Raw genomic sequence first — 20954 nt, 5'->3', positions numbered from 1 at the left:
AATCCCGCGCTGAATTTTAAGCCCTGTATACATATATACGTACATACTTAACTATACTTACTAGTATACATATACATATATACTAGAGCAGCCGGGTTCGGACAGAAACATTGAAGTCGCGTTCGGGCTCGGCCGGGCTCGGTCACGTAATGAGTCACTTGTTTTTGCCTTCAAATATATCTATCATCAGCTCCTGAGCTAATTTACTACGTTAATGAAAGCACTTGAAGGCATCGAATGAAACACGCCCAGACATGCACTCTGCTGCTCTGCCCGGAGTCAGCTCCGTGTCGGCTCACCGCCGACACCGTGCAGTACTTCTTTCAGCGATGTGGGATTGTGTGTGGGCAGTGCACGGCACGCACGAATTAGGCTGTTTGGTGCTTTGCTTTGTACATTACGTATTAATCATTGACTGCTTTGAATTACGAGGACTGATTTTGGTTTGGGATTATATCTGTTTATAGGCTGGACAGACTCATTGAATTATGCGCTCGCTGCGCTCCGAGGGGGAAAAAAAATCAGGGAGGGGGTTCGGGCCGGGCTCGGACAGATTATCAATTGACACCTGTCGGGCCGGGCCGGGCTCGGCTAATAATGTGATGGGCTCGGTCGGGTTCGGTAAGGAAAATTCAGCCCGAGCCCAGCTCTAATATATACATACATATATACATACCTATACTTACTAGTTTAAACTACATTTGCTGGGCAGTCATCATTGGTGTCTACAAAAACAACAACATTTTGATTGAATTATAGGCTACAATGTAACCATGAGATCAATTAGGCGACCATAACCTGAACATTTCTGAATTTAGCTCATTGATTTACAAATTTCAAACCAACTCACTAAGTTAATTTGAACCCAAGTAGCTGCCAAAATGGAAGCATTCAAGTAATTGAGGGATGCATTATTATAGAAAGCAGGCTAAATTGCCCCCCAATGTGTGACTGTTTCTCTCTTGACATAGCCTACAGGTTTTATTTTGAAAATGGACAGGATGTTTTATTTTATTATTCTCCTGCCCAGCTCGATCTGCTCTGTGCTGCTTGACGCAACTCAAAGAGAGAAGCGAAAAATACACACAGGCCGATTTGTTTAGACTTTAGAGCGGAGAGCCGCTTCGGGGACGCCTCTGGTGGACAAAGGCGTTCACTAGACAGGCTGCCTGCGACCAGTCCGCCTCACCTCGCCTCGCATCAAAGGAGATTTAGAAGTGAGTAGACACAAATCCCTCTGCAAAATAAGTAAGTAGACGCCATCTACCTGCGTGTACCCTCCACTACACCACTGGTCGACATCCCTACTAGTACGCAGACTCACCTCTGTCAGAGATGATCCCTTTGAGGGCGATTGTTAGACTTACTGTTCATACAAGCAAACAAGCAATTGTTAAACTATACATGCAAGCAAGCAGGCAATATTATTAGAGCCTGTGAAGCTATCTCAGAGCCTCCTGTTGTTCTGTCTGCCCTCCAGGGGGAGCCCATTAACAAGTTTAACTGATAAAGGGACAAATGAATGCTTATACCGATTGTGCTTCCACAGAGGGACCCCTGTACCTCCTGCCAGAGTTCATTAGCACGTACGCCAGTTTTGCTGATGAACAGCTATGACTTGGAGGTCCTGCTTGATTCTGACAACTACAATATTAATGCGATTGGTGAATTTTTTTGATTTACCAACCAGTGTGGTCAATATAGAAAAACATGACTGGCCTGCTCTGATACTGATGCAGTAACTTGACTTGCATATACATTTTTAAAGATTCGTTCGGATAAGTCATGTGGACAGACAGACGTCTTCATTCTCTGACACGTCAACCAGGGCCTCTCTTTATTACTGTATGCTACTTGTGCTTCTTTGTAACAGGACTCGGAGAAATATGTGGAGCAGCTGCTCACCTTGTTTAAGCGCTTCAGCAGACTGGTGAAAGAGGCCTTTCAGGACGACCCGCGCTTCTTGACGGCTAGAGACAAAGTGAGCGCGGCTTTGACTGACTTGTCCACTAACGTGCCATTTGTAGGACACACCTGTTGGCACATGTGCTTCATTTTGTTCTATCCTCTTTGCAGGCATATAAAGCTGTTGTGAATGATGCCACTATATTTAAATTAGAACTTCCTTTGAAGCAGAAAGGGTAAGATATGTTCATTATATAAATTATATACATTTCGTGTCCCTTTACTGATGAAGGCAGTGATGTGTGGCCGCCATGTTGATGCTCCCCTCCTTTCCGTCCTGTGTTTTTCAGGGTAGGTTTGAAAACCCAGCCGGAGTCCAAGTGTCCAGAGCTGCTGGCCAACTACTGTGACATGCTCTTGAGGAAGACCCCACTAAGCAAGAAGCTCACCTCTGAAGAGATAGAGGCCAAGCTGAAGGAAGTGGTACGTTGATTGGTTTTTGTTTTTGAGGGGTTTGGGTGGGTCCTTCTTGGGAACACCTGCACAAAGCATTGTGAGCCAAACCAAAAGATTGGCACAGTCCTTTAACATCTATTCTTGGGCTTCAACTACAGATTGCAAATTCATTTGGAATGTGCTATGCTTTCATGTTCACGTGTGCTCTTTTCAGCTGTTAGTGCTGAAGTACGTGCAGAACAAAGACGTGTTCATGCGCTACCATAAAGCCCACCTGACGCGCCGGCTCATCCTGGACATCTCTGCAGACAGCGAGATAGAGGAGAACATGGTGGAGTGGCTCAGGGTATGATCTGTGTGGGTGGGGGGTGAGAGAGCAGTGTTCACTTTACCCTCTACTGGCCTGAAACGTTAAATATAGTAAATAGTTCATTTGGTGGTAATTTGACACCACCTGCTAATAACTGGCACTTCCGGTGCTTAACAGGAAGTAGGAATAACTGGCTATTTGTGCTTAACAGGAAGTAGGAATAACTGGCTATCTGTGCTTAACAGGAAGTAGGAATGCCAGCCGACTATGTCAACAAGCTGGCCAGGATGTTCCAAGACATCAAAGTGTCAGAGGACCTCAACCAGTCCTTCAAAGAAATGCACAAACATAATAAGCTTGCTTTACCAGGTAAGGTATATCATTATTACTGTATATTCTCAACACAGGTGATGAAGTCTTCAGCAGAAAGTAAGGAGGGAGGAGACGGTAGAGGGGAGGGGGGAGAAAAAAGAAAAAAAACTAACCTGAACTAAACTTGTACCACTGTTCCTTCAGAAGTTGTAGTTGTCATAGACTGTGTTGCATAGTTGATTGCTCTATTGCTGACAAAAATGTGTTGTAAGTCGCTTTGGATAAAAGCGTCTGCCAAATGACGTAATGTAATGTAATGTAATGAGAAGAGAGAACAAAGTGGTAAACGGGGTCTGGCTGTTCCAAGTCAATGATTGGATTTGAATGGATAAGAAAATAAAATTGTGGTCAGAAACCTAGCCAATAACCAAAGCCTTGGGGTCCAAAAAAGTTAATAATAATAAAAAATAATAATAATAGTAATACATTCAACTTTTATAGCGCTTTTCTAGATACTCAAAGTCGCTTTACACGCAGATTAAAATAATTTAATAAGTACATTTGTAGTGCAGGCGTGGTAGTGAAGGCGAGTTTGAAGAGGTGGGTCTTGAGGGCCTGTTTACAAGATGGTAGGGTGTTTGCTTGGTGGCTGTGGATGGGGAGAGTGTTCCAGAGGGAGGGTGCAGCAACTGAGAAGGCCCTGCCCTGGGTCCTCCTAAGTAATAGGGTTACATTTCCTTTTTTGAACATCTTACTACCTGAATGACTGAAATGACTCTCCACAGACTTGAAGGGAAAGATTTTGAGCCATACTCAGTCAAAGCTTCAGGATTTCAGTATATGATTTACGTTGCATTTTATGTTGATGCCCTGGAGTAAAGCCAGTGAAGGATTGAGTTTATGTTAATGTTGACCTACATAGCATACAATGCAGGGATAGTTTATAACAAAATGGTGTATTTACTTTGGAAAGAAAGTCAGATTTATTTCTCCACAAAGGCAAACTTGAGATTTAGAAAATTACAATTTTCAAATTGTTTTCAAATTGTTCACCTCATGTTCACCTCTTTCATGAACCCCTGCTGTCTACAATCCAGTCCATTTATCGTTCACATATACTGTATGCATCTCAAATACTGCCAAGAGTTCTCTGTCTGTGTTGGTATTCCACCATTCCATCACGACTGCTCACATATCATTTTGTTATAGAAAGTGGCTTGTATTTGAAAGAGGGGGTCTTACTAGCACTTAAGGCTGACTCAGGATCTGCTTATTTTAGCATTTGTTGCCTAGTTAGAAAAGCCACTTATATCGTCTTTTTTTTTTCTACAACAGCTTCTTACGAAATATTTTACTTGTTACACTGGTAACAATGTTACCTTCATTTAAAAAAACACGTTAAGTCAATTTCAATTCAAAGTTTCTGCTAAAACAGGATGGACCTGATGTCTCACTTCCTTGTATGTTCCCCTGTAGCGGACTCTGTCAACATTAAGATCCTGAATGCTGGTGCATGGTCGAGGAGCAGCGAGAAGGTCTTTGTATCTCTACCTACAGAACTAGAGGACCTGATACCAGAGGTAGAAGACTTCTACAAGAAGAACCACAGCGGCCGGAAGCTTCACTGGCATCACCTCATGTCCAATGGCATTGTGAGTCCTATTCACCTCATGTTCAAATACTTCCGATTGTGTTTACACTTCCGGTGGTCACGGCGCGAAATACAACAGAAGAAGAAGGTTGGTTTGTAGCAAAATAACGTACTTTGAGCTCGGTACGAGCAAGCAAGCGGAGTCAGCCAGGTTATCCAGATAACGTGATCGACAATGACGAGCATAATATGTTCAGTAAAAGAGTGCTACAACAATTGGAACAAACAAAAGTTGTTTTTACAGCAGGAATGCTTTGAACATCGACCACAGCTGTGGTCTAAGTGCTGTGTCCCAGTCGCCAATGTTAATAGTTGAAGGGTGCAGTACGCTAACACCATCCGACTGCAGCAGTGTTGAAAGAAAAAAAAGATGTATGCGCCCATTTGTTGACCACGTTATCCATTGTCAAGTAATTTATTTGCCACAAACCAAAGTTTAAACTGTAAACAAAGTTGAAGCTACAGCTAGCCGAGCCGTAAGCTTCTTCTTCTTGTTGCATTCGCTTCCTCACTCCGCCAAGCAGCCGGCGTTTTGAACCGGAAGTCGTGACACAATCACACAACTGAGTCAAATGGGCGGGGCTAGATAAGGTGAATAGATCTGCTCAGATAACTAGCGCAGCGTGGTGTGGCCATTCACCTTTATGGCACCACGCCCACTCCCACCACCACCCACATCCCCCCAGCCACCCCTCAGATCCTAACTCTCTACCACCTTCCTATCCCTAGCTACCAGAGCATGTGAGCGGAGGAGCGGGGGGATTTTGGCTTGAGCGGTGAGCGGGGACCAGAGTGGTACCAGAGCGAAAGTTGGAGTGGCACCGATCACCCGCTCAGTCCCGCTTCAGTTTCGATCACAACATGTTCGAACCAGAATGCATCGGTGCGTGGCCATGTGCACGCCCACTATTTTCTTGCCAGCTGCGGCGAGACGAGAAGGAAGAGAAACGAACATGCAGCCGACTCTGCTGAGCTCGTGTTATTTGTAGTGAGCAATGCCCATTGCCCAGGCGTTTAAACGCAAATTAAAACACCCTGGCCTTTTGATCTTTTTTATTCTTTTGAGCGGAGTGGTGAGTGCGAGCGGGTGAAATCTGTATTGAGCGGGGAGCGGTCTGGAGCAGAGCGGCCGTGAGCGCTGGAGCGGTAATTATCACCGCTCCACTCCGCTCACATGCTCTGCTAGCTACATGCCCCTCCAGTCCCCTTAGCCACTCCCCCTTACCACCCCCGAATCCCAACTCTACCACCCTAGTTACACCCCCCCAGTCCCCTTAGCCACTCCCCCTAACCACCCCCGAATCCTGACTCTCTACTACCTTCCTATCCCTAGCTACACCCCCCCCAGTCCCCTTAGCCACTCCCCCTAACCACCCCCGAATCCTGACTCTCTACTACCTTCCTATCCCTAGCTACACCCCCCGCCCCCCAGTCCCCTTAGCCACTCCCCCTAACCATCCCTCTGATCCCAACTCTACTACCTTCCTATCCCTAGCTACACCCCCCCCAGTCCCCTTAGCCACTCCCCCTAACCACCCCCCGAATCCTGACTTTCTACTACCTTCTAATCCCTAGCTACACCCCCCGCCCCCCAGTCCCCTTAGCCACTCCCCCTAACATCCCTCTGATCCCAACTCTCTACTACCTTCCTATCCCTAGCTACACCCCCTGCCCCCCCCCCCCCCCCCCCCAGTTGCCTTAGCCACTCCCCCTAACCACCCCCCGAATCCTGACTCTCTACCACCTTCCTATCCCCTAGCCCCCTTCCCCCCACCCTTACATGATTGGGTCATCCTGTCCCTAGAAACACACAGAATTGACCTTATCAGCCTGTTTGCATTACATTTATCAACCTTGTATGTTCATGTGCTTATTCATATGTAAATGAACTAAATGGTGTTCCACATTCATATTTTCTTAACCACTTTGTTAGATTTCCTGACCGATTTGACCAAATTGGACCTTCTTCATCCCTCTGTCCAGATAACTTTTAAGAATGAAGTTGGCCAGTATGACCTGGAGGTGACCACGTTCCAGCTAGCCGTGCTGTTTGCTTGGAACCAAAGGCCAAGGGAGAGGATCAGCTTTGAAAACCTCAAGCTGGCCTCGGAGCTGCCAGATGCCGAACTGCGACGCACACTCTGGGTAAGTGGAGAAGGGGGTCTGGGGGCAGGGCAAATGTTGCGAGACAAGTGCTGCTGATGAAACTTGTAAATATCATCGGTAGGGTTAGGTTGATATTATAAGGCTAGGGTTACCCCCGTCTAATCAGTTCTGAGCCACTATGTTTTTCTCCATCTTGCCAGTCTCTGGTGGCATTCCCCAAACTCAAGCGGCAGGTGTTATCCTACGAGCCGGTGGTGACTTCACCCAAAGACTTTGCGGAAGGGACACTATTCTATGTCAACCAGGAGTTTTCTCTGATGTAAGGAATGTTGTTTTCTCTGATGTAAGGAATGTTGTTTTCTCTGATGTAAGGAATGTTGTCAATGTTGTCCTAAAAGTCTGTTTGCTCAGCCGACCTCTTCTCTATACATGTGCAGTGACTCAGCACGTTGTTGTTGTTTTTTCTATCCCACCTCACAGAAAAAACTCAAAGGTTCAAAAGAGGGGGAAGATTAACCTGATTGGTCGGCTGCAGCTCACCACAGAGCGAATGAGAGAAGAGGAGAATGAGGGGATCGTGCAGCTCAGGATACTAAGAACACAGGTATGGAGTGCAGCTCACTGCATGTAGGATTAGATAGTGTTTGTCTGGAACACCCAACCACTGTGAATAAATAGTCTGCTGTTTTCCATTCCCCATCATTGAGTTTGACATCAAACAAATCACCTTCTTTCTCACAGAGGTTATTAGGGGCTGGGCAGCTCTGCTGTTATTCTTCTGTTTTCCCATGCATGAAAATAAACCAAACTTTGCACAGTAGATCCAGTCTCATGCCAAACTTCCTCAGTAGGAATTGGGGACCAATAGTCCTGATGGTTGCGCTGCAGCAAATGTCTAAAGTTCTGAACTTTGTACTGTATGTGCTACACCTTTGCAAATTTCACCAAAAATGTAGGCCCAAGTGAGCAGAAATGTTCCACTGCTTGAGCTGACAGGAATTCTGAATGCTGTTTTTCTCAAAAATTAAAACTAATTGAACCTATCTCCTCTCACATTTTTTGTTTGCTCAATTGACACAAACCTTCCATAAAAGCATCTTCAGGCTATCCACCACAAAAGATTCTGCCAGATTTTTGAATGATAAAAAATTTAGTCCAGAGTGCATCAAAATGTTTTAAACATGGTACTACTGTATACAGCTGCTGCAGATTTTCGCTAAATAAATCTTCAACGTTCACGTTATTTTTTTTAATTCTTCCATCATGTATACTAGAGCTGTGCATCTTCACTGATCTCACGATTCGATACGATTCGATTATACAAGTCTACGATTCGATTCGATTCGATTATACGATGCATCTTAAATCGATGCATCACTTTTTCCGCAATACATGATTTATTTTTTCTCACTTTCTTTTTTCTCACTGTGTGGCTACTTTTAACACATTGAGTGCCAAGGACGTCTGTGCACGTCCTAAAAAAAAGTAACGAGGAGTGCCAAGGACGTCTGTGGACGTCCTAAAATCATAATTCATATTATTCCATAATTCTGCTGTTTAAGGTCGTACCCAGCCAGTGAGCATGAATCCCTTCAAGGGATCACACGGCGCCACCTTAAACATCGTCACGGAAGCTGCGCCACCCACCTCAGATCCTTTACTTTGTACAGGAGAAAGCAGGGAAAGACGTGATCAAAGAGGAAACCGATGCATGCTTCAGCCAGAGCCGTATATATTGCTCTGTCTGCAGCGGAGAGTGGGCTCGGCTGCATCCGCGCTCACAACTGAGCTCTTATGCTTCTATCTATCTCCACACGATTTCCTGCCAGAAAGCCAGCATCCGAAGCCGAACGGCCAAACCTTTTCGTTCAGTCGCGTTTGCCAGCGCGCATCATTTCCTTGATGCGCGCTGGGATCCGTCCGGGGCAAAAACGGAGTCGAGAAAACAAACTCTGTGCGTGTGGGAGGAGCCCGCAGCTCAGAGGTGGAGAGGGGGGGGGGGGGGGGGGAGAGGGGGGGGGGGGGGGCACGCAGGCTGCACAGAAACCACACCACGCCACCACATCAGAAAACACCAGCCAGAGTCAGTGAATGTGCTCGAAATTAGAGTGCAAAAGGTATTCATAAAAGTGACTATATCTTGGAAAGTAAAAAAAAACGACAGAAAACCCTTGAAAGTGCACTTGTTTCAGAGGCTGTCATTTCATAATGGAACTCTCTAGAAACAAAATTTCTTCTTTGGAAGAAGCAGGAGTGTTCAATGTTTCATTAAAGTCCAGCCCCGTCAATATAGCCATAATAGAAAAAATTCTATAGCTGTTTTCAACTGAATGGAAGTGAATCTGGCACAGGCTGCAGACAATTTTACTGAAGCGCTGTGGCACTCAATGTGTTAAAATAAAAGTGCATTTGGAATTGCATTGTATTATGATCCATAATTAAAATAAACAACTGCATGTACTTACATTCTATTTTATTTGATTATTAATTTTTTTTTTTTTTTTTTTTTTTTTTTTTTAAATAATCGATTTTTGATATTTGTTAATCGATTCAGAATCGTCCTATTAAGCATCGCGATGCATCTCTGAATCGATTATTGTCGGCAGCTCTAATGTATACTATTGCAGTCAATGGACATAGAGCATCTGTAAACACCAGTTTTTCCACTTATGGAGCAATCAATCTTTGTAAAAACTAAGGCTGTATCCGACTCCGACTTCTGCCAGTCAAATCGGAATTTGGCTGTTGAACACGAATATTTGACTATTCTTTTCTTTTCTAGACTATCTGCCAATCAGAAAATCCATTGGCATCCATTGTTTGTTTAATTGGGACTTGGTTTTACGGTATTAATAGCCTGATAGGTAGTGCTGCACGATTTGGGGGAAAGGTGCGATTAGCGATTAGGGTGGACAATATTGCGATTGCGATTGTGATTGCGATATAATAAACAAGAGGTATCTAGGGATGTGCCGGCATGAGTTTTTGACGGTATGATAACCTTGGACAAAAATACCACGGTTTCACGTATCACAGACTAAAATACATGAAATATGTTACAATTTAAAATATATTAAAACTAAATAAATAAAACTATTTGAAATAAAATTATCTTTACAAAAAATAAAACATTTTGAGACATTTGCCTGTCCCAAACATGTAAAAAAGAAACACCAGAAAAATAGAAACTGCACTGTGTTACAGCACATAGAAGATGGCTCAGACTGGCAAAGTTAGTTACATGTCTGTCCAGTAATACTAATGATACACCCCGTTTATTTATTTTGTAGCGACAGATGGCCTTAAGCGCCACACTCACGTGACGCTTCTTGAGAGAGGCGAGGTAACGTGCATATTTCTGCAGACTTTATCGAGGGACCATGAAGGCGCCATGTGACAGGCTGAACGCTAGTTGAAGCCTGGAGGTGCTGCTGCTGCTAATCGTGCACTAGTTCTGCATAAGCACCTGCAGCTCTCTCCTTATTTTACTGACGTTCTCACTGATCACACGGCTGTTTACATGCGTTTCTGAACGGCAAGCTAGTTATTAGCATAGCTAGCTGTTAGCGATCATGGATGTTCTCTCTCTCCCTCTCGGTAAGATGTAACTTTGCTGCGCATAACATTACTTATTTGCGGGAGTGCATGGGAGAAGCCTCCCGCTAGTGTTGATGCCCACAGTGTGATGGCAGAGAAACGTGTGTTTGCTGCGTCGCGTGTAACGTTAGAGGACACACACACACACACTCAAAAAGAGTGAAAAAATTATAATAATCGCACACTTTTGCGGTTATGTAATCGCACGTGCTGACATCACGATTGCGATTGCGATTAGATTAATCGTGCAGCACTACTGATAGGTACTTATTGGTGAACCTTGGTGTGACCTTCGATAGTGCTTTTAAACTCGATAAACAGATAAGCTCCGTGGTAAAAACTAGCTTTTTTCAACTTAGACTTTTAGCTAAGACTAAACCATATTTCTCAAATGGACCTGGAGAGAGTGATCCACGCCTTCATCACCAATCGATTAAACTACTGCAACGCACTTTATGTCGGCATTGACCAGTCGCTGCTCCGTCATCTCCAGATGGTCCAAAATGCAGCTGCCCGTCTTCTCACTAGCACCAAAAAGCGTGACCACATCACACCTGTCCTGGCCTCTCTCCACTGGCTCCCCGTCCGTCAACGCATTGATTTTAAACTGCTGCTGATTGTTTTTTTAAAGCACTAAAGGGGCTTGCCCCTTCTTATCTTGCTGAGCTCCTGGTCCACCACGCCCCATCCAGAGCCCTAAGGTCCGCTGACCAACTGCTGCTGGAGGTGCCCAGGACAAAGTTAAAGTCCAGAGGAGATAGAGCCTTCACAGCTGCTGCCCCTAGGCTCTGGAACAGCCTCCCCTTCGCGATCAGATCAGCCCAGAGTCTAGTTTCTTTTAAGTCTCTGCTAAAGACACAACTCTTCTCCCTGGCTTTTGACTCGAGTTGAGCTGTTTTTCTGCACTTTTTGTTTATTTATTTTATTCATTTTATTGTCTCTCAACTTTTATCCATTTTATTACTTGTTATGCCTCCGCCGGCGAAGCCAGGCCGAAGGCATTATGGATCCGGGTTGTCCGTCCGTACGTACGTACGGCCGGCCGTCCGTACGGATGTCCGTCCGTCCGTCCGTACGGATGTTTGTTAACGCCATATCTGAGGAACGCCTTGATGGAATTTCATCAGATTCGCCTTAAACATTCACTTAGGCCCAAGGATGATCTGATTAGATTTTGGTGGTCCAAGGTCAAAGGTCAAGGTCACTGTGACCTCTCGAACGCCATTTTCAAGCTTGTCAACGCGATATCTGAGGAACGCCTTGATGGAATTTCATCAGATTCGCCTTAAACATTCACTTAGGCCCAAGGATGATCTGATTAGATTTTGGTGGTCCAAGGTCAAAGGTCAAGGTCACTGTGACCTCTCGAACGCCATTTTCAAGCTTGTTAACGCGATATCTGAGGAACAACTTGACGAAATTTCATCAGATTCGCCTTAAACATTCACTTAGGCCCAAGGATGATCTGATTAGATTTTGGTGGTCCAAGGTCAAAGGTCAAGGTCACTGTGACCTCTCGAACGCCATTTTCAAGCTTGTTAACGCGATATCTGAAGAACAACTTGACAAAATTTCATCAGATTCGCCTTAAACATTCACTTAGGCCCAAGGATGATCTGATTAGATTTTGGTGGTCCAAGGTCAAAGGTCAAGGTCACTGTGACCTCTCGAACGCCATTTTCAAGCTTGTTAACACGATATCTGAGGAACAACTTGACAAAATTTCATCAGATTCGCCTTAAACATTCACTTAGGCCCAAGGATGATCTGATTAGATTTTGGTGGTCAAAGGTCAAGGTCACTGTGACCTCTCGAACGCCATTTTCAAGCTTGTTAACGCGATATCTGAGGAACGCCTGGACGGAATTTCATCAAATTTGCCTCAAACATCGACTTAGACTCAAGGATGATCTGATTAGATTTTGGCGGTTAAAGGTCAAGGTCACTGTGACCTCTCGAACGCCATTTTCAAGCTTGTTAACGCGATATCTCAGCAATGCCTTGACGGAATTTAATCAAACTTGTCTCAAACATCGACTTGGACTCAAGGATGAACTGATTAGATTTTGGTGGTCAAAAGTCAAAGGTCAAGGTCACTGTGACCTCTCAAACGCCATTTTCCAGCTTGTTAACGCGATATCTCATGAATACCTTGACGGAATTTCATCAAATTTGCCTCAAACATCTACTTAGACTCAAGGATGAACCGATTAGATTTTGGTGGTCAAAAGTCAAAGGTCAAGGTCACTGTGACCTCTCAAACGCCATTTTCAAGCTTGTTAACGTGATATCTCAGGAATGCCTTGACGGAATTTAATCAAACTTGTCTCAAACATCGACTTGGACTCAAGGATGAACTGATTACATTTTGGTGGTCAAAGTTCAAGGTCACTGTGACCTCTCACACACCCAATTTCCAAGCTCTGTAACGCAACATCACAGGAGCGCCTTGACCGAATCTCTTCCAATTTGCCTCAAATGGCGATTTGGACTCCAGAATGAACTAATGGCGGAGGCATAAGTCCGCGTTGCGGTCGTTCTAGTTTTATTGCACTTTGTACCGCACCTTGCTTCTGATTAGTGCATTTGTACCTGCTTTATGTTTGTGTTTTTACCTGTAAAGCACTTTGATCGGCCTGTGTCGTTGTAAATGTGCTCTATAAATAAAGTTGACTTGACTTGACTTATACCAAAATAGGCTGTACATCACAATCTATTGGGAGAAACCAAGCAATTCTATGTAAAATCAGACATTCCGCCCCCCTATCTAGCCAGAATGGAATAATCCTTGTTTCATAACCACATTTTGCGACTATTCGACTGTGAGATTGGCAGTCGAATCAGGCTCCTTCGATTTGATTTGGGGCCACCCCTAGGAAAACAAATGACAGACATCTCTATTGTTGTCTAGATGAACTATGCAAATTCTCATTAGTTTGCTATATTCTTCATTGCAGTGGCTGATTACCTGCTGTACATTTAAACTATGCTAATTCTGCTCAACCACTCATAGCTCTCTCCTTCTTTTAGCAACTTTCTCACCAATCAATCCCACAGTGGTTTACTTGCTTTTGAGATCTGCACTTAGTTTGCTATTCTCTCTCGCTCCCTCTCTCTCTCCACACGTCCTCGTCCAAGTAATTCCAGAAACTAGTATAAACAGAACTACTACTTGTCTGTGGTGTCTGCAACTGTCCATGTGCGTGTCCTCTCGGGACTATAATTTAGGCTTAAGTCATAGTGTGAAGCCTCATCCATTTTCCCACTTCTCAGGTAGCTCAACTAGATCACGACTTGCCATTGGTGGCTGTGGTTTTCTTTTCTTTTAGTTCAAATACCTGGGTATGCAGTGCACCTATTTAATAATGTATGCCAATATATATATATATATATATATATATATATATATATATATATATATATATATATATATATATATAAGAAAGTAGTGCCCTGTGCACAGCTGTGCTGCTAGTCCCGGGTGCAGCTGGAGCAGGAACAGCAGAAATAGCAGTAGAAAGGAAATCCAGCGCACACCAGGTTGTCAGAATAGACTTCTTTTATTTAAGTAGCATAGATATGGCGAACAACGCGTTTCGCTGTTGCTTCATCAGGTTCGCTTTACAAATGAATGGCACAGGGGTGGGTTTAAAAAGGCTGTACGATCAATTATCAATTATCAACAGGTGAGTAACATTACAGATCATGTGACAGCATGATTTGCAGACCATGTGACAGCAAGAGAATGCAGTTCATACATGTTTCAAAAGACAAGTACATCAAGTTAAATATAGCAATATCAAGTGTCACAATTACGGTACATAGATTAGAAAATAGAAATTTTTAAAAAAATATGTGGAAGAATTTCAAAAGGACATGGTCAGACACATTTATTTACCTAGGACAGGCTCCAGAATGGTCACAATGAAACCACAGAACAGCTTATGCATCTAGTGCAATACCTCAATAACCCCCCCCCCCCCCCTAGATATATAAAAAGAGTTGAGGTATTGCACTAGATGCATAAGCTGTTCTGTGGTTTCATTGTGACCATTCTGGAGCCTGTCCTAGGTAAATAAATGTGAGCAAAGTGTATCTTACTGTTATGAATGAAATCTTGAAAAATGAATTTTTGATGTGAAAAAGTGTGAAAAACTAAAGAAAATTGATTTTTGTGATTTCTTTTGGCATACATTATTAAATAGGTGCACTGAATACCCAGGTATTTGAACTAAAAGAAAAGAAAAGTCATTTTTGGGTTCAGCTCGACTTTAAAGTCGAACTGAACCCATTCGTCGCGTGCGTCGCAGTCCCTTTCAGACTGAAAACATAACTTGTCTGAGATCACAGGTTGAGAGGCGGGTCATAGTATTATGTCGATGATTTTATTTGACAATTCTGGGGACTGGATTGGGCTTTGGCCAATCCTGGCGTGTTCCGCCTCCAAATCGAGTGGGATTCAGTGTGTTGTGGCGCTCTCCTCGGGAAGAGCCTGCTGACGCGAGGTTAGTGGCTGAGTGGAGCTCAGCAAGCTGCAGGCAGCCAGCTGCCTTCATGTTGCCGAGCGGAGAGTGCAGCCCGTCGGCCTGGAATCTCCGAGGTGCGACCCCTGACAACCAGGCTCTCAAGCGTGCGCCATTATCGCTATTGCTGTAAATACGATATTCTATATATATATATATATATATATATATATATATATATATATATATATATATATAGCAGTAGAAAGGAAATCCAGCGCACACCAGGTTGTCAGAATAGACTTCTTTTATTTAAGTAGCATAGATATGGCGAACAACGCGTTTCGCTGTTGCTTCATCAGGTTCGCTTTACAAATGAATGGCACAGGGGTGGGTTTAAAAAGGCTGTACCATCAATTATCAATTATCAACAGGTGAGTAACATTACAGATCATGTGACAGCATGATTTGCAGACCATGTGACAGCAAGAGAATGCAGTTCATACATGTTTCAAAAGACAAGTACCGGTACATCAAGTTAAATATAGCAATATCAAGTGTCACAATTACCGTAATTTCCGCACTATAAGCCGCACCGGACTATAAGCCGCAGCAGCAAAATTGACTGTTTGTTACATATATAAGCCGCACCGGACTATAAGCCGCGGGTGTTTTAATGTTTTTTTTTTTTTAATTGTGTTTTAATGTTTAATTACCATATGTAAGGGTTCGTGCACAGAGGGGATTGTCGGGAAAGAGATGGCTGTTTGAGGAAGCTCCCATTTATTAACATTTCAACAAAACAACATAACACAACACCACCTGTGTTTTTTTTTACAGTGCACACAGTGTCCGCGGTGTGGTGAAAAGAGGGCAAGAGAGGAAATTAAAACAGAAGTGGATTTATAGTTAGAAAGAGTGCTAAAGAAGAGAGAATTCAGTTTTTTATTTTTTATTTTTCTGAAAAAATCCATAGATAAGCCGCACCATTATATAAGCCGCAGGGGCCAAAAAACGGGGAAAAAGCCGCGGCTTATAGTCCGAAATTTACGGTACATAGATTAGAAAATAGAAATAAAAAAAAAAATATGTGGAAGAATTTCAAAAGGACATGGTCAGACACATTTATTTACCTAGGACAGGCTCCAGAATGGTCACAATGAAACCACAGAACAGCTTATGCATCTAGTGCAATACCTCAACTCTTTTTATATATCTAGGGGGGGGGGGGGTTATTGAGGTATTGCACTAGATGCATAAGCTGTTATGTGGTTTCATTGTGACCATTCTGGAGCCTGTCCTAGGTAAATAAATGTGTCTGACCATGTCCTTTTGAAATTCTTCCATTTTTAAAAATTTCTATTTTCTAATCTATGTAATTGTGACACTTGATATTGCTATATTTAACTTGATGTACTTGTCTTTTGAAACATGTATGAACTGCATTCTCTTGCTGTCACATGGTCTGCAAATCATGCTGTCACATGATCTGTAATGTTACTCACCTGTTGATAATTGATAATTGATGGTACAGCCTTTTTAAACCCACCCCTGTGCCATTCATTTGTAAAGCGAACCTGATGAAGCAACAGCGAAACGCGTTGTTCACCATATCTATGCTACTTAAATAAAAGAAGTCTATTCTGACAACCTGGTGTGCGCTGGATTTCCTTTCTACTGCTATATATATATATATACTGTATATATATATATATATATATATATATATATATAGAATATCGTATTTACAGCAATAGCGATAATGGCGCACGCTTGAGAGCCTGGTTGTCAGGGGTCGCACCTCGGAGATTCCAGGCCGACGGGCTGCACTCTCCGCTCGGCAACATGAAGGCAGCTGGCTGCCTGCAGCTTGCTGAGCTCCACTCAGCCACTAACCTCGCGTCAGCAGGCTCTTCACGAGGAGAGCGCCACAACACTCTGAATCCCACTCGATTTGGAGGCGGAACACGCCAGGATTGGCCAAAGCCCAATCCAGTCCCCAGAATTGTCAAATAAAATCATCGACATACTACTATGACCCGCCTCTCAACCTGTGATCTCAGACAAGTTATGTTTTCAGTCTGAAAGGGACTCCGACGCACGCGACGAATGGGTTCAGTTCGACTTTAAAGTCGAGCTGAACCCAAAAATGACTTTTCTTTTCTTTTAGTTCAAATACCTGGGTATTCAGTGCACCTATTTAATAATGTATGCCAAAAGAAATCACAAAAATCAATTTTCTTTAGTTTTTCACACTTTTTCACATCAAAAATAAATTTTTCAAGATTTCATTCATAACAGTAAGATACAGTTTGCTGACGTCACATAGTACTATCAAATTTCTACCCCATTTCAACCAATCATATCACAACATGGCAGCTGTCAATCAAATCTTCATTTCAGGATAATTTTCTCTTCCAAATGAAGGAGAAAATGGCGCCTAGTGCCTGTCATCTGGCAGAATTTCTAGCCCATAAACTAACTACTAACTTGACCAATTGTATGTAACATACAAAATAAAGCAAACGCTAATGTCTAAGGGGACATTCAGACCAAAAGCGTTTTTGGAGCTGCCAGCGTCTTTCTGCAATTCATTGTCTGTGTAAGGACGCGCTAGACGTGCTCCTCTTTTAATGAACGCACCTGGCGTTTAAACGCTGGTGGGGTCTGTTGTTTTTGGAGGAGCGCTGTGGGCGTTTTTAAGCTGAAAAAAGTTGAACATTAGCCTGCTCGTCTTTTCCTCTCCTACTACCTTTTCTCCTCCCGAGAATGTTCAACCTCCGCTGCTGCCAGAATTGGCAATAATCTGGCTTTCATGTTGACAGTGAACAACATCAAACAGTGTTCTGATCTGTACTGCACGCGACTGCAGGGGGAAACAAACAGGGCACACAAAAACCGCTCCATGCGCTGTGTTTTGTGCACAATGGAAGCTCTCTCAACATGATTTTCATAGCGTTCTGACTGAAAAAAACGCTTTTGGTGTGAATGTCCACTAAGAATGCAAAGAAATGTAACTGGCTAGTTAAACTCGCATTCCAGGAATATTGTATTTACCACAATAGTGTAACTGGTGCGTGCTTCAGAGAGCCTGGTTGTCAGGGGTCGCCCCTCGGAGATTCCAGGCGGGTGGGCAGCACCCATGCATCGGATTGTCCGCTCCGTTCCACACAGAAACCGCTGGCTGCCTGGTACTCGGCGGATCCCACTCGCGTAGCACGACAACACGCTGAATCCCACTCGATTTGGGGGCGGAACACGCCAGGATTGGCCAATGCCAAAGCCAGTCCACAGAATTGTCAAATCAAATCATCGACACGCTATATGGTCCGCTTCTCAACCCTGTCATCAAGACAAGATTTGTTTTCAGCCTCTGAAACGTCTCCGACCCTCACGCTACTTGCATTCCGTTCATTTAGACTTATTTTGTTTGACAGGCTTTGTACATAATTTTGGGTCAACTGTCACAGTATCACAAACGCCACCACAGTTGGACCTTAGCAACTCAAATGCTTCATATAAAAGCTCTAGATAGAATGGCAGATGCATTCACATTTACATACTCAAGAAACCGTTTCCAAATCTTGTTGAAGTTAGCTGTCTTGCAGTGTACTAGACAAGTCAGGAGGTCCAGCGGAATATTCTCCATTATCTTCTTATTCCAGCCAGACATCGTGGGAGCCTTATTGGAAATCCAGTGTTGTGCAAGTTCACAAGAGCTAGCTCAAAGTTCAGCTCACACGGATTAAAATGAACTAGTTCATGTTCATAGTTCACAATTTTGAATTTGAAATAAGTTCACAGTCCCAAAAATGAGCAGTTAATTTCATGAGCAGTTATTTTCTTCTTCTTTTTTCTTTCCATCATTTAGTGCATGAGCGTCAAGTCAGCCAGAATGTAAAAGTAGGGCTTCCGCTTTAGGGCTTTCAAAGTAAAACTCTCATTGTAATGTTAACAGTTTAGTCGCTTTATAAGTCGCATAAGTTGCAGTTTATCGCTTTATAAGCTTCATTTTTATTTATACTTCAGTTAACAAGAATGTTTTTTCACCCCTAGTTTTTGTTATTCCGTTAGTTTTCGCTAACAATACTGTAATAACCTTGGTTCTCACCCTCCTTCCCATTCCCCAAACCCAGGAGGCCATAATCCAGATCATGAAGATGAGGAAGCGCCTCAACAACGCCCAGCTGCAGACGGAGCTGGTGGAGATCTTAAAGAACATGTTTTTACCACAGAAGAAGATGATCAAGGAACAAATGGAGTGGCTGATAGAGCACAAGTACATAAAACGGGATGAGACCGACATAAACACCTTCATCTACATGGCGTAGCACAACACAACACATTACAAAGACTGTCGACTGTGGTTTGGGTCGGTCAGGCCTGATGGACAGTAGAATACTTCCAGGCCCCCGTCCTCCATATCAAATATATATTGCGCAGGGAGGCATGAATTTAAGACGGAGACCTATTTAAGAGAAGAAAAGAAAAAACTGTGGAACTTCCTGCCTTACCAGTTGTATAAAGAAAAATGAAAAAGCATCGGCGCAGCGGGAGACTGCACCAAGCGTTTTATAGCTGTTTCAAGTTGGAGGGACTTTCCTCGCTGTCCAGAGAGGCTGTAATTGTCCGCTTGTCATGGCATGGTGTCTCCCGGCCACCGTGATGGCCAGTCACCCCGCGTAGCCCCTCCCTCACCGCCACCGCAACACTCCCAGCAAACGCATGTCTCAAATCATGTTGAGAGGAAGAAAATGGAAGAGCCTCTGCTGTCACAGTACCTGCAGTCGAACCCGGAACATGTGAATCTTGATCAAAATGTCTCCCTGTCCATTGTGACACAGAGAGAATGCTGCTTTGAAGCAGCAATGGCGGTGACTCCCTGTAGTCTCAGGTAGAGTGATCAAACACTCAGTAAGTAAAGAGCCAGACATAAAGCACTTCACCGTTTTCAGAACGGAAAACAGACAGCGAGTGGAGCCAATTCCAAAACTTCTCGAGCCTCTACCCCCTAGGTAACGAGTAGAATATGGAAAAGATAGCATATCAGTGTTTCCCACAGGATTTTGAGTATTTGTGGTGGGGAACCGCAGACCCCCTAGGGGGGTGCGGGGGCATGCCACCCCGCGAGATTTTTTTTAAACATTTTAAAGTAAAATGCATGAATTTGGTGTACTTTGAGAAAGCTTAAGAGCAAAATTAAAAGGCTAGATCTATGAAGAACATGTCATCATTACTGTGCTGTGGGTTTACAATGACAAACTAAATTTCGGAGGAGTTTAGGCTGACAATGTTGTGCACACCGGATAGTTGGTTAAGTTAGTTAGGTTAAGTACATACATAAGTGCCTGGGTAGCGAGCAGATGGCGGTATTTGACAATTTAGCAGCTAAATCATAGATGATTGAAAGATATTCCATATTCCAGACTGAAATGCTATAACAGAAGTATTGGCCAGAATGACATGAACATTTGGACACTTATTCACCGGGTATCTTGCATGTTGCGTTCAGGTGCACTGTAAAAAAAAAAAAAAAATTGTCAACATCTTTTTGTGGCGGTCAAAATCCTTTTGTGGCGGTGCGCCATAAATTCCTTTATGTATGGGAAACACTGCATATTGCTATATGAAATCCATTTTGATCTACCAGATGTGCCCAGGAGCTAGAGGTGGAATAGGGATTGAACCAGCAGCAGCTCCCTTATGTTGGCTACACCCTCTTTTCTGTAAGTAGCCTGGGAGAAGAAGGGGAGGTCAGTATTACACGTTAACTACTACAATTCAAAGCTACAGGAGAGTGTACAATGGGATGTGAATATTAAATGATTAAATAAACAGCACCTTATTATGAAACATACAGGCTTGTCATTCATTATTATGGTCATACACCAGACAAACAATCATCCTTTTTTTGGGTCAGAATACATCCAGGCCCCTATCGTTGCATCGGCGCAGTTTCTAGGCCGAGCGGCAGGCGCAGATCAAAGCAGTGGGCGTGGAAAGGCGCACTTGATATCGTCGTGCTGGCGCTAGATGCAGCCCAAAGCATTACAACCACACCTTTTAGGCGTAAAATTATGCACCGTCATGCTCATTGGATAAGTGCAATAAACGAATCGCACGCTTGCCTTTTTAGCTCCAATTCCAGTGATCC

General features: G+C 43.5%; 1 protein-coding gene across 2 annotated transcripts in view; it reads left to right on the top strand.

Annotated features, from left to right (window-relative positions):
- The window catches only part of LOC310788310 (cullin-5-like), a 38858-nt gene extending 18258 nt beyond the window's left edge, over positions 1-20600 (top strand). For both annotated transcript variants that reach the window (XM_083649873.1, XM_083649872.1), the window contains exons 9-18: positions 1874-1981; positions 2077-2141; positions 2256-2388; positions 2576-2707; positions 2917-3040; positions 4460-4635; positions 6618-6779; positions 6941-7059; positions 7221-7344; positions 18937-20600. In XM_083649873.1, coding sequence (XP_083505999.1) covers positions 1874-1981; positions 2077-2141; positions 2256-2388; positions 2576-2707; positions 2917-3040; positions 4460-4635; positions 6618-6779; positions 6941-7059; positions 7221-7344; positions 18937-19131 — 1338 coding nt within the window. In that variant the 3' untranslated portion in view covers positions 19132-20600. The remainder of the gene's footprint in view (positions 1-1873; positions 1982-2076; positions 2142-2255; positions 2389-2575; positions 2708-2916; positions 3041-4459; positions 4636-6617; positions 6780-6940; positions 7060-7220; positions 7345-18936) is intronic.
- The last annotated feature ends 354 nt before the right edge of the window (positions 20601-20954 follow it).

The sequence above is a fragment of the Poromitra crassiceps genome (assembly GCF_964638095.1).
Source record: "Poromitra crassiceps genome assembly, chromosome: 1".
In the NCBI taxonomy this organism is placed as follows: Eukaryota; Metazoa; Chordata; class Actinopteri; order Beryciformes; family Melamphaidae; genus Poromitra; species Poromitra crassiceps.
Note: the sequence above shows the minus strand (reverse complement) of the source record. Positions and strands in the feature narration are given on the sequence as shown.